The sequence below is a fragment of the Cebus imitator genome, unplaced genomic scaffold, assembly GCF_001604975.1.
Source record: "Cebus imitator isolate Cc_AM_T3 unplaced genomic scaffold, Cebus_imitator-1.0 Scaffold263, whole genome shotgun sequence".
In the NCBI taxonomy this organism is placed as follows: domain Eukaryota; kingdom Metazoa; phylum Chordata; class Mammalia; order Primates; family Cebidae; genus Cebus; species Cebus imitator.
This window is the reverse complement of record NW_016107578.1, coordinates 434,558-445,971: the sequence shown is the minus strand read 5'-3', so window position 1 is coordinate 445,971 and position 11,414 is coordinate 434,558. Positions and strand designations below refer to the sequence as shown.

General features: G+C 55.8%; 1 protein-coding gene across 1 annotated transcript in view; it reads left to right on the top strand.

Annotated features, from left to right (window-relative positions):
* Positions 1–8,876: 8,876 nt before the first annotated feature.
* PDE4A (phosphodiesterase 4A) overlaps positions 8,877–11,414 on the top strand; it is a 47,336-nt gene continuing 44,798 nt past the window's right edge. Inside the window, exon 1 of the mRNA XM_037728383.1 lies at positions 8,877–9,435. Coding sequence (XP_037584311.1) covers positions 9,116–9,435 — 320 coding nt within the window. The 5' untranslated portion in view covers positions 8,877–9,115. The remainder of the gene's footprint in view (positions 9,436–11,414) is intronic.

Sequence of the window (11,414 nt, the reverse complement as noted above, 5' to 3'; positions counted from 1 at the left end):
AAAAAAAAAAAAAAGGTAACTATCTCCGGTCAGGTGACTAACACAGTAAAAATCTGCCTCTACTAAAACTACAAAAAATTAGCTGGATGTGGTGGCAGGCGCCTGTAGTCCCAGCTACTCAGTAGGCTGAGGCAGAGAATCTCTTGAACCTGGGAGGCAGGGGTTGCAGTAATCTTTTTGCTGATGGAGGGACCTGCCTCAGTGTTGATGGCTTCCAACTCATCAGGGTGGTGATTGCTGAAGACTGGGGTGGTTGTGGCAATTTTTAAAAATAGGAAAACAGTCTGGGCGCAGTGACTCACACCTGTAATCCCAGCACTTTGGGAGGCCAAGGCAGGTGGATCACTTGAAGTCAGGAGTTCGAGGCCAGCCTGACCAACACGGTAAAACCCTGTCTCTACTACAAATACAAAAATTAGCCTGGTGTGGTGGTGGGCACCTGTAATCCCAGCGACTTGAGAAGCTGAGGCAGAGTTGCTTGAACCTGGGAGGCAGAGGTTGCAGTGAGCTGAGATGGTACCACTGCACTCCAGCCTGAGTGACAGAGCGAGACTCATCTCAAAATAAATAAATAAATAAGATAACACTAATCATTCTTGAAAGTCAGATGTCCTCCTTGATCGATGGGCTGCAGAATGGATGCTGTGTTAGCAGGCATGAAAACATCTCCTTGTACCTCTCCATCAGAGCTCTTGGGTGACCAGTTGCATTGACAATGAGCAGTCGTATTTTGAGACGGATCTTTTTTTCTGCGCAGGAAGTTTCAACTGTCAGCTTAAAATATTCAGTAAACAGATGTGCTGTCGTCAGGCTTTGTTGTTCTATTTATAGCGCAGAGGCCAAGCACACTTAACATCATTCTTAAGGTCCCCAGGATTTTCAGAATAGTAAATGAGCGTTGGCTTCAACTGAAAGCCACCAGCTGCATGAACCTTTAACAAGAGAGTCAGCCTGGCCTTTGAAGCTTTGAAGCCAAGCATTGAACTTCTCTCTAGGGCAAAAGTCCTAGCTGGCATCTACTTCCAAAAGAAGCCTATTTTGTTGGGTGGGCGCCGTGGTTCACACCTGTAATCCTAGCACTTTGGGAGGCGGAGCCAGGAGGATTGCCTGAGCTCAGGAGTTTGAGACCAGCCTGGGCAACATGGCAAAACCCCTTCTCTATAAAAACACAAAAAATTAGCTGGGTATGTGGTGTGAGCCTGTAATTCAACTACTCCGGAGGCTGAGGCACGAGAATTGCTTGACTTGGGAGGTAGAGGCTGCAGTGAGCCGAGATCAGACCACTGCACTCCTGCCTGGGCGACAGGCTCTTCCCATCCCCCTGACTCTGTCTCAAAAAAGAAAAAAAAAAAACTATTTTGTCTACACTGAACAATTTGTTGTTGATTGTAGCCACCTTCATCAGTGATTTTAGCTAAATCTGGGTAACTTGCTGCAGCTGCTTTTTTTTTTTTTTTTAACTTTTCTTATTAAAACACTTTTACAGCCAGGCACAGTGGCTCACGCCTATAATCCCAATGCTTTGGGAGACTGAGGCGGACAGATCACGAGGTCAAGAGATTAAGACAATCCTGGCCGACATAGTGAAACCCCGTCTCTACTAAAAATACAAAAATTAGCTGGGCGTGGTGGCGCACACCTGTAGTCCCAGCTACTAGGGAGGCTGAGGCAGGAAAATAGCTTTAACCTGGGAGGCAGAGATTGCAGTGAGTCAAGATCATGCCATTGCACTCCAGCCTGGCTACAGAGGGAGACTCCATCTCAAAAAAAATATTGCGACTTTTTAGGCCAGTCACAGTGTACCATGCCGTAATCCCAGCAATTTGAGAGGTTGAGGTGGGAGGTTTGCTTGAGCCCAGGATTTTCAGACCAGCTTAGGCAACATGGTGAAACTCCATCTTTATTAAAAAAACACACACACACACACAAATTAGCTGGGCATGGTGGCGTGTGCCTGTAATCCCAGCTACTAAGGAGGCTGAGGTGGGAGGATTGCTTTAGCCCAGGAGGTCGAGGCTGGGGGGCCACATGAAGGGGTACTATTTCTTGCTCTGCTTGCTGGAGAATACAGGTTATAGTCAGAGTGGTGAGTGCTTTAACGGAGGTAGAAAACCTGCAGTGGGGGCCCAGAATAAGGACTGGGGGAGTCTGGCTGAGAAATGGAGGTGACCTTTAAGCTATCTTTATACATTCATCCATTTGTTCAACAAGTGTCTGTTGAGGGCCCACCAGGTGCTAAAGACTAGGTTGAAGAGATAATGTTTACATTCATTTCCATTAAGCAACATTGAATTGAAGCTTTAGCTAAGGCAATAAGGGAAGAAAAAGAAATAAGAACCAGACTGGGCGCAGTGGCTCATGCCTGTAATCCCAGCATTTTGAGAGGCTGAGGTGGGAGGAGCACTTCAGCCCAGGAGTTTGCGACCAGCCTGGACAACATGGCAAGATCCCATCTCTACAAAACAACACCACCACAAATTACCCAGGCATGATGGCACGTGCCTGTGCCTGTCGTACCAGCTGCTACTCTAGAGGCTGAGGTGGGAGGATAGCTTGGGCCTGGGAGACAGAGACTGCAGTGAGCTGTGCAATGGTACCACTGCATTCCAGCCTGGGCAACAGTGTAACAGTGTGAGACCCTGTCTCAAAAAAAAAAAAAAAAGAACCAGGCTGAGTGTGATGGCTCACATCTGTAATTCCAGCACTTTGAGTTTGAGCTTTAGTTTGAGCTCAGGAGTTCGAGACCAGCCTGGGTAACATAGAAAGACCCCCTTCTCTATTTAATAAACAAGAACAGGTAGGGTGCAGTGGCTCACACCTGTGATCCCAGCACTTTGGGAGGCCGAGGTGGGTGGATCACCTGAGGTCAGAAGTTCGAGACCAGCATGGCCAAGACGGTGAAACTCTATCACTACTAAAAATACAAAAATTAGCTGGGCATGGTGGCGGGCGCCTATAATCCCAGCTACTCAGGAGGCTGAGGCAGAGAATTGCTTGAACCAGGGAGGCAGAGATTGCAGTGAGTCAAGATTGCGCCACTGCACTCCAGCCTGGGCGACAGAGCTATACTCCATCTCAAAAAAACAAAAGGAAAGAACCAAAGTAGGGGGCAAACCAGCTAGCACGTAGTAGAACAGTTAGGAACAGTATACTATTGGGTTCTCAATAATAACCTGACATTGAACAGGTTATTAAAAGCCCACTATGTTTCAGATTCTGTTCTGGACACTCGGAAAATAGTAATGAATAATACCATATTCTTATTCATATAATAATTAGGCCAGGGATGGTGGCTCAGGCCTGTACTCCCAGCACCTTGGGAGGTTGAGGTGGGTGGATCACAAGGTCAGGAGTTTGAGACCAGCCTGACCAACATGATGAAACCCCATCTCTCCTAAAAATACAAAAATTAGCTAAATGCAGTGGCATGTGCCTGTAATCCAGCTACTGGGGAGGCTGAAGCAGGAGAATTGCTTGAACCCGGGAGGCAGAGGTTGTAGTGAGCCAAGATCATCCCACTGCACTCCAGCCTGGGCGACAGAGCAATACTCCATTTCAGAAAAAAACAAACAAACAAACAAGTTTTCATGCCCTCCTGCAGCTAACATTCCAGTGTGTGGAGACACAAACCACCACACCCAGCTAATTTATGTATTTTTTTAGTAGAGACGGGGTGTCACTATGTTAGCCAGGCTAGTCTTGAACTCCTGACCTCAGGTGATCTGCCCGCCTTGGCCTCCCAAAGTACTGGGATTACAGGTGTGAGCCACTGCGCCCAGCCACAATAAATGTAATAAATAAATTACATAGTGTCGTATGAGGGGGGAAGATCAGGAAAGGGGAATCAGAAGTCCCGAGAGGTTGTATTATAATTTTAAATGAGGTGGGGTAAGAAAGAAAGAAATGCCTGAAAGGATGAGATATAAACAAAGACCTAAAAGAGGTAAGGAACCTGTGGATTTTTTTTTTTTTTTTTTTTAGACAGAGTCTCCCTCTGTCATCCAGGGTGGAGTGCAGTGGCCAGATCTTGGCTCCCTGCAACCTCCACCTCCCTGGCTCAAGTGATTCTCCTGTCTAACCCTCCTGAGTAGCTGGAAGTGCCCTCCACCATGCCCAGCTAATTGTATTTTTAGTAGAGATGGGGTTTCACCATGTTGGCCAGGCTGGTCTCAAACTCCTGACCTTGTGATCCACCCACCTCAACCTCCCAAGGTGCTGGGAGTACAGGCCTGAGCCACTGCGCCTGGCCAACCTGTGGATATTTGGGGGAAGAGTTCCAGGTGGAGAGAATTGGAAACACAAAGAGCCTGAGGCACCAGCATGCTTGCTGTGTCCAGAAACAGCTAGACCAGTGTGGCCGGAGCTCAGGTCAGGAAGGTGACTGGGCATATCAGGCAGGACTGTGTGGGCCACGTGAGAACTTTCACTTTTCCTCTGAGTGAGGTAAGAACCATTGAGGGCTCTGGGCAGAGGAAGATCGTGATCTAAATCGAGTTCTAACAGGCTCCCACAGGGTCAGATGTTAGCATTTATTAAACATTTACTGAGTGCCAAACACTATTCTGTTCAATACGGTTTGATCTCATTTCATTCTCACATGAACCCTATAGGGAATATCATTCCATTTCACAGACGAGAAACTGAGGCTCAGAGAGTTTAAGACACTGACCCATGGCCACACAGCAATAATCTTCAGCGCCTGGGTGTCAAGGTAAAGTAAGCCAGCCTCTCCCTCCCCCAAGCATTTCAGACAGGGATCGGTGGCTGCAGAGCGCACCCGTCTTCGGGAACGGCGTCTGTGTCCCTGTCTGTCTGTTTCTATTTCCACACGTCCCTGTCTGTCTCCACGCGCCTCTGCCTGTGCGTCCCCCATCTGTGCCCAAGCCGCCGTCTCTCTGCGCCCGGCCCCCGCACATCGGAGCTATTTCGGGTTTAAGGCTTAAAAGCCCAACAGCTCGGAGGAGACGCTTCCTCCGGCCCCCGGCTCGGACCACGCGCCGCACGCGGCCAGCTCTGGGAGCTCCCAGTTTTTTCTGCGGGATCCCCGAGCCGGGGAAGCCCCCGCGGGAGGAAGGGTGGGGGCTGGGGCGACCCGGGCCCGGAGGCTCTCGGCCCCCCAGTGGCCAACCCGAGCATTGACGCCGTCAGGAGTTCAGCCGTGCGTCAGCTGTCGCCCTGGCAACGGGAGGGCGACGTCACCCATTGGTGGTGCGTCAGCCACCAGCTGACGTCATGCCCCAGGAGAGGCAATAGGCAAGGGGCTGGGGCGGGTTCTAAGCCCGGCCAGCAGGGGGAGCCCTGGGGCATTGATGGCAGATCCGTTTGGCTTGGTCCTGCAGGAGGTCCTGGCCCTACCGACATGGCCCCCGCATCCCCAACGGCGCGCTAGGTTGACGAGATGAAGAGGAGTCGTAGTGCCCAGTCCGTGGCCGGGTCCGGGGACGAGGTGCGAGGGGAGGGGCTTGGGCTGGGGGCGGGGCTTCGCTCCCCTGGGAGACTATCGCCCTCTAGTGACTATGGCTATTCCCTGAACGTGGCTTCACTACTTCCAAGCGGCAAGGAATTTGGTCCCCTTGTGCCTCAGTTTACCCCCTTGATGCTATTTTTCTCCTGCTGCCCAGATTAAGAGGCTCTCAGCCGGCTCAGAGAAAAATGAGGAGAGGATTTTGGCTAGGAGATGGAAGGGGGCCATTGACATTAAGACCAAGAGGGGGCCTCTTAGACTTGGAGGGTGGGAAGAGACCCTAAAAAGGTGATGTATTTGAGAGGTCTAACACGTGAGACAGAATGTAAATATGTGACAGACCCAAAGGCTGGGGCATCGAGGCGGGACCCCACCAAAATTATGGCTAAGAAGGGGCAGCCATAAGGGATGGTTAGGACACCCTCTGTGGGAGGGGTCAGCGAGGGGTTCACACAAGAAGGGCGCCTATACCCCCATTAGCTACTCCCTTAGATAGGTAGGGGTGTTCTTGGGAAGAGGGGCTCACAGCTTCCGAGCCAGGCCACGCCCCCATTCCACTTTGTCCCTCCCCAGAGACCGAGGGACACCCCCGAACCCGGCCGTGCCGGTATGCTGGGGGCCGACCTGCGTCGCCCTCGCCGCCGCCTCTCGTCCGGTCCTGGCCTGGGCTGGGCCCAGCCTGAGCCCTCGGACCCTGGGGTCCCTCTGCCGCCACGGCCCACCACGCTGCCGCTGCTGATCCCACCGCGGATTTCCATCACCAGGGCGGAGAACGACAGGTAGGTAGGAGAGGAGCAGAGTGGGAGGTGGGCTGGGGAGTCACCGTACCAACTGGGCTAGGTCCAGCCACCAGCGCTTCCCGATCTCCATGCTCCTGCGGTTTGCAAAACTAGCTGAAACTTGTCCTGTGGCGGGCTGTGACACCCCTCCCCCAAGGCACCCTTTGCAGGCTCTAGGAACCCCTTCTTTCATTGTCCAGCTGCCTGAGTCAGCAAGGGGCAGGACTGAGGAAAGAGGTGTCCTGTCTCCAACCCCCAAGATGCCCCCATGTTCACAGAGCTGGGGCAGGTTGATCAGGCGGCTGTGCACCCGCCTTAGTGTCCCCTGCTGGGAGGATCAGGTTTCTTCCCCGCCTTGAAGGGGATAGTGGGGTCTTGGAAGGGGTCTGAACTAGCATTTTTCTTTCTCCTAGGGAGATGTGAGAAATATCTGTGAGCTCTGGGTTCACACAACATCTCTTGCTGATCCTCATCTGGGGACCTACCGGGTACCCAGCCAGTTTCCCAGGGTAATCAACCCCCCTCTTGGCTCAAGAATGAGCAGTAAAGTCAGACAGCTGAGCTGGTCCTGGCTTTTGGCCGGCCCCTGCACCCTGCCCCCATGCCCTCCTCTGGTCTCTGCTCTCTGCAGTTCCAATCCACCCCCACCCCCATCTACTCAATTGGTGGGTTCTAGGGTCTCTGTTTCCGTCATGGTCCAATGGTTCATTTCCAGATAGGGAGAGCAAGTGACTGTCACTCGCCTCTTGCACTGCTTAATTATACCTCCCCTCGCCCATCCCAGGAGCCTCAGGTCCAGTCGGTTTATCCCCCGCTCACCCCACTGCTCCTCGTTTCCTCTTTCTTCTACAACCCCAGCTGTGGCCTGACACCCTCACCCACCTCACATTACTCACCCACACCCCCTTCCAGATCTCTAACCAACGTTACAGCACCCCTCCCCCCCAGAATTTGGCCCAGCCCAGGACTTTCAAATATGATCTGGGGAGAACTCGCAGCCCCTGCAAATTCCCTAGAAGACGTTTTGAGTGTGTACTGAGGGGGGTGTTCCTGAGGGAAGTGGGGGACACAGTGCTGGCGCCTGGGATACCCCGCGGCTGCCGATGAGGGGACCGGTTTTTGCTCGGCGTTCGCCCACGCCGGGAGCCCCCTCTGGCGGGGAGGAAAGTGGCTGTGGGGGTTGAAAAGACGGGCAGTCTTTTTTTTTTTTTTTTTTTAAATAAGGCGAAGAGCGAGGTGGCAGGGCGGTGGCAGACAGCATCGCCTGCCCTGGGGAGCCCGTGAGAGGGGGCGCACTGGGGCGGGGGCCTGGTCCCTGGGTCGCGCAGCAGAGCAGTTTCGCGTTTAAGCCCTTATGGGCGTGGTAGGGGCGGGACACGGGGGTGCGTGCACTCCCCCCGCCCAGCAGCCAGCCTTGGGGGGGGTTGAGGGGGATGGGGGCGCACTCGGATCCCGCTCGCTCTCTGCTCGCTCGCTCGGCGCGGCGCTGGGGGAGGCGGGAGCGTGAGTCACGGCGACTCCCGATTTAGGTGCCGGAAGGGGGGCTCTGCCGGCGGGGGCCGCCGGGAGGAGGCTCGCCTGTTTACTCTCCTGAAAAGGGCACGGGGGTGCTCTCCGCGGGTACCCGGGACCTTCCTCAGTTTACCTCCCGCAGAAGCGCTTTAGAAGAGGCAGTGATGTATAGAGCGGTGGGCGGGCAGCCGGGGTATCCGCCACAGGGTGTCCTCCTGGAGCCACAAGGGAACCAATGGGACACACCCCAGAAACACCCCAAAGAGGCCCCAGGCCGACCACACACACATGCACACACACTAACATACATAGACGCCCTCGGACACTACAGTCAGACAACAGAGGCAGAATCGCGTGCACAACTCCGCAAGCACGCACAGACCACAAACGCATCCAAGCGCTTGAGAACACATTCACAGTCCCCAGGCCACCTGAAAAAAGACCCCGTAGGGATGCACATCATCCAAATGGGTATCACATGTGCCCACACATCCTTCACCCACAGACACACACAGATATACACACAGCCAAATCCAGAGAAACGGGCAGACAACAGCAGCCAACCACGTGCGCACACACACTTCCAGCAGACACTGAAAACACAGACAACCCTCGGAAGGGGCCACGTGCGCGCACATCCCGCCCCGGGCCCGCACCATCACTATCCTCCGACGCACAGACAGGAGATCCCACACACTCTGCCGCCGCCCGCTGCAGGCACCGCGCCGGTGGCACCGGGACCACTCCCCAAAAGCTCCCCCTGGCCAGGGGTAGCGGCGAGGACAAACCAGCACCGGACTCCGCCCTCGCCGTGATGGACCGACTGACTGACACTCTGGCAACCAGTCCTGTGTCTTCTTCCAGATCGGATTAACCGTTTAACTCCTTCGTGCCCGTGCGCGCCGCGGCTAATCAGGGTGCTTTGGAGAGAGCCGAGTTCCAGCGCCCCCTCCCCGCCCGGAGCAGGGCTCTGCGTGGGCGGGGAGGGCCCCCCCCCTTAGGTGGCTGCCCCCCACTGGCCCGGACGAAGGAGGAGGGGGGCGGCGCTGACAGCCTCGGCGGGCGGAGGCCGGGGAGGGGCGGGACGGGGCGGGGGAGCAGGGGCTGGCGCCGAGCGGGGCGCGGAGCGCGGAGAGCGCCGCCCGGCACGGAGGAGAGCTCCAAGCGCTGAGAGGAAGCCGCAGAGCCCGGCCCGGGGGCGATTGGCCCGCAGCGCCCCCGGGTCTGTCCCCGGGGCGCCATGGCCCTACTGCGGCCGGGCGCACTTGCGGGGCCCTGGGCTTGTTTGCTTGCGCGCAGCTGAGCTGGGTGTAGGTTGGAAAGGCCAGGCCCCCCCGGGGCGCAAGTGAGGACCAGCGCCATGGAGCCCCCGACCGTCCCCTCAGAAAGAAGCCTGTCTCTGTCACTGCCCGGGCCCCGGGAGGGCCAGGCCACCCTGAAGCCTCCCCCCCAGCACCTGTGGCGGCAGCCTCGGACCCCCATCCGTATCCAGCAGCGTGGCTACTCCGACAGCGCGGAGCGCACCGAGCCGGAGCGGCCGCCTCACCGGCCCATAGAGCGCGCCGATGCCATGGACACCAGCGACCGGCCCGGCCTGCGCACGACCCGCATGTCCTGGCCCTCGTCCTTCCATGGCACTGGCACCGGCAGCGGTGGCGCGGGCGGAGGCAGCAGCAGGCGGTAAGACTCCCCGCGGCGGTTGCGCGCGGAGCGGATGGGCGCGCAGGGAGGAGGCAACTCGAGCCGCCGGCCGCAGGGGGCGCTAGGGTGCGGGTGGGGTCGGTGTGACTGGCGGGGGCGGAAGAGGGAGTTCAGCTGCGGGGGCATCCGGGACCTGGCCCCAGGTTGTGCGTGCTACGGGAGGCTTCCTGCTGAAGCCCATCTTGGGGTCCATTTAGGGGGCGCCATGCTGCGCGTAGTGTTAACGAAGTCTCGGTTGGGGAAGGGGGCTGCAGCTTCAGGGGTCCGTATTCTTGGTGACAATGCAGGACAGCGGCTAATCTGGGAACCACTTGGAGGGACCTTCCTGGGGGCACTATGCTGAGGGCTAGATTCGCAGTGTTGGGTACCCTTGGGGCACTTGGTAAGGGGGTGCCTGCTGGGACCAGGATCTTGAGTTTAGGCTGGGCTGCTCTCAGGGTCCTTCTAGGGGATGGAAGACTATTGCAGGGATGTTAGCGGACTCTTCCTGCAGCAGCTGGGGTCAGAAATCCAGAGGGTGCCTCTTGGGGGAGCACTGTTTTGGGAGGCTTCTGTTAGGTGGGAGTTCCCCTCTCAGGGCAGGAGTGTTAGGGTTTAGTAGCTGCTCAGAGGCAGGAAACAGTGGAGGGGGGGCACAGTCCCAGCACAGAGGGAAGGAGTCCAGGACTGCAGAGGTGACAGTACAGTGAGGGTGTGCATGTTGAGCCTGGTCTCTTCCGAGGGTCTCCTCCGACAGTCCTGCGTTTGCTCCAGCGGTCTGGGTATGACCAGCTGTGGCTGCCTTAGTTGTCTGTTCTGCATGAGTTCCTGGGGTCTCATGCTGGTGACACAGTGACTATTTGCCCTCCAGGGACAGTGTAATTGTGACAGTGTGACAGGGCAGTGTGACTGTGTGCTTCTAGGACAGTGTTTGTGACAGGGACTGTGTGTGCTCCAGGAATGCTGTGACTGTCACGGGGTGACTATGGGGCCTCATGGGATGCAGTGACTGGGACAGTGACTGTGTCTGCTCCTAGGACAGTGATTGTGCAGTGGTGTTGGTGCTCTAGGGCCAATGTGATTGTGTCAAAGTGCATTTCTGACATGCAGTGATTGTGGCACTAGGATGTCTGCACTCAGGGAACACTGTGATTGAGGCGGTGGAACAGTCTGTGCTCCCTGGACATTGTGATTGAAACACTGACTGCGTTCCTTTTCGCCAGGTGCTCATGTCTGAGAGTTGGTGCTCTGACATGTGGTCTGTGTGTTCCCTCTGCCTAGTGTATCCTAAGAACTGGTGTCCTCTAACCACCTGGTGTTCTTAGTTACTGCTCCCACTCTGATGGTGCTCCAGGGTCTGATGGTGTGTGTTCCTGTATTGTGCAACTGACAGCTTTGCCCGTGTGCTCTACCTGATGCCCATGGATGCCCCACTGCTGGGGATATAACCAAGACGATCAAATTTGGGCTTCTTATCCCTGGAGCTTCTGAGTGAGGCCCCTCTAAGATGTAGCCCTACTCTCCCCAAGTCTCTTTGGAGGTCTTCAGCAGTCATTGAAGCCCTCCAGGCCACCTTACCTCTGTTCTGGTCACCCCCAGCCCCAGGACCCTGCACCCTTGTCCCTACCAGGAAGCGAATGTCTTGGGCCCAGCACACATGGGCTGATATTTCCCAAAGGGAACTGGAGAGAGGCTGAAGGAAGAGAAAGCTGGAATCAACAGAAAATGCTAAAACCAGGGGCAGGGAACCAAAATGGCACAGGTCACTGTCCTAAGACGCCAAGGGGCCGGGTACGGTGGCTCATGCCTGTAATCTCAGCATTTTGGGAGGCTGAGGTGGGCGGATCACCTGAAGTCAGGAGTTCGAGACCAGCCTGATCAACATGGAGAAACCCTGTCTCTACTAAAAATACAAAATTAGCCAAGCGTGGTGCTGCATGCCTGTAATCCCAGCTACTCAGGAGGCTGAGGCAGGAGAA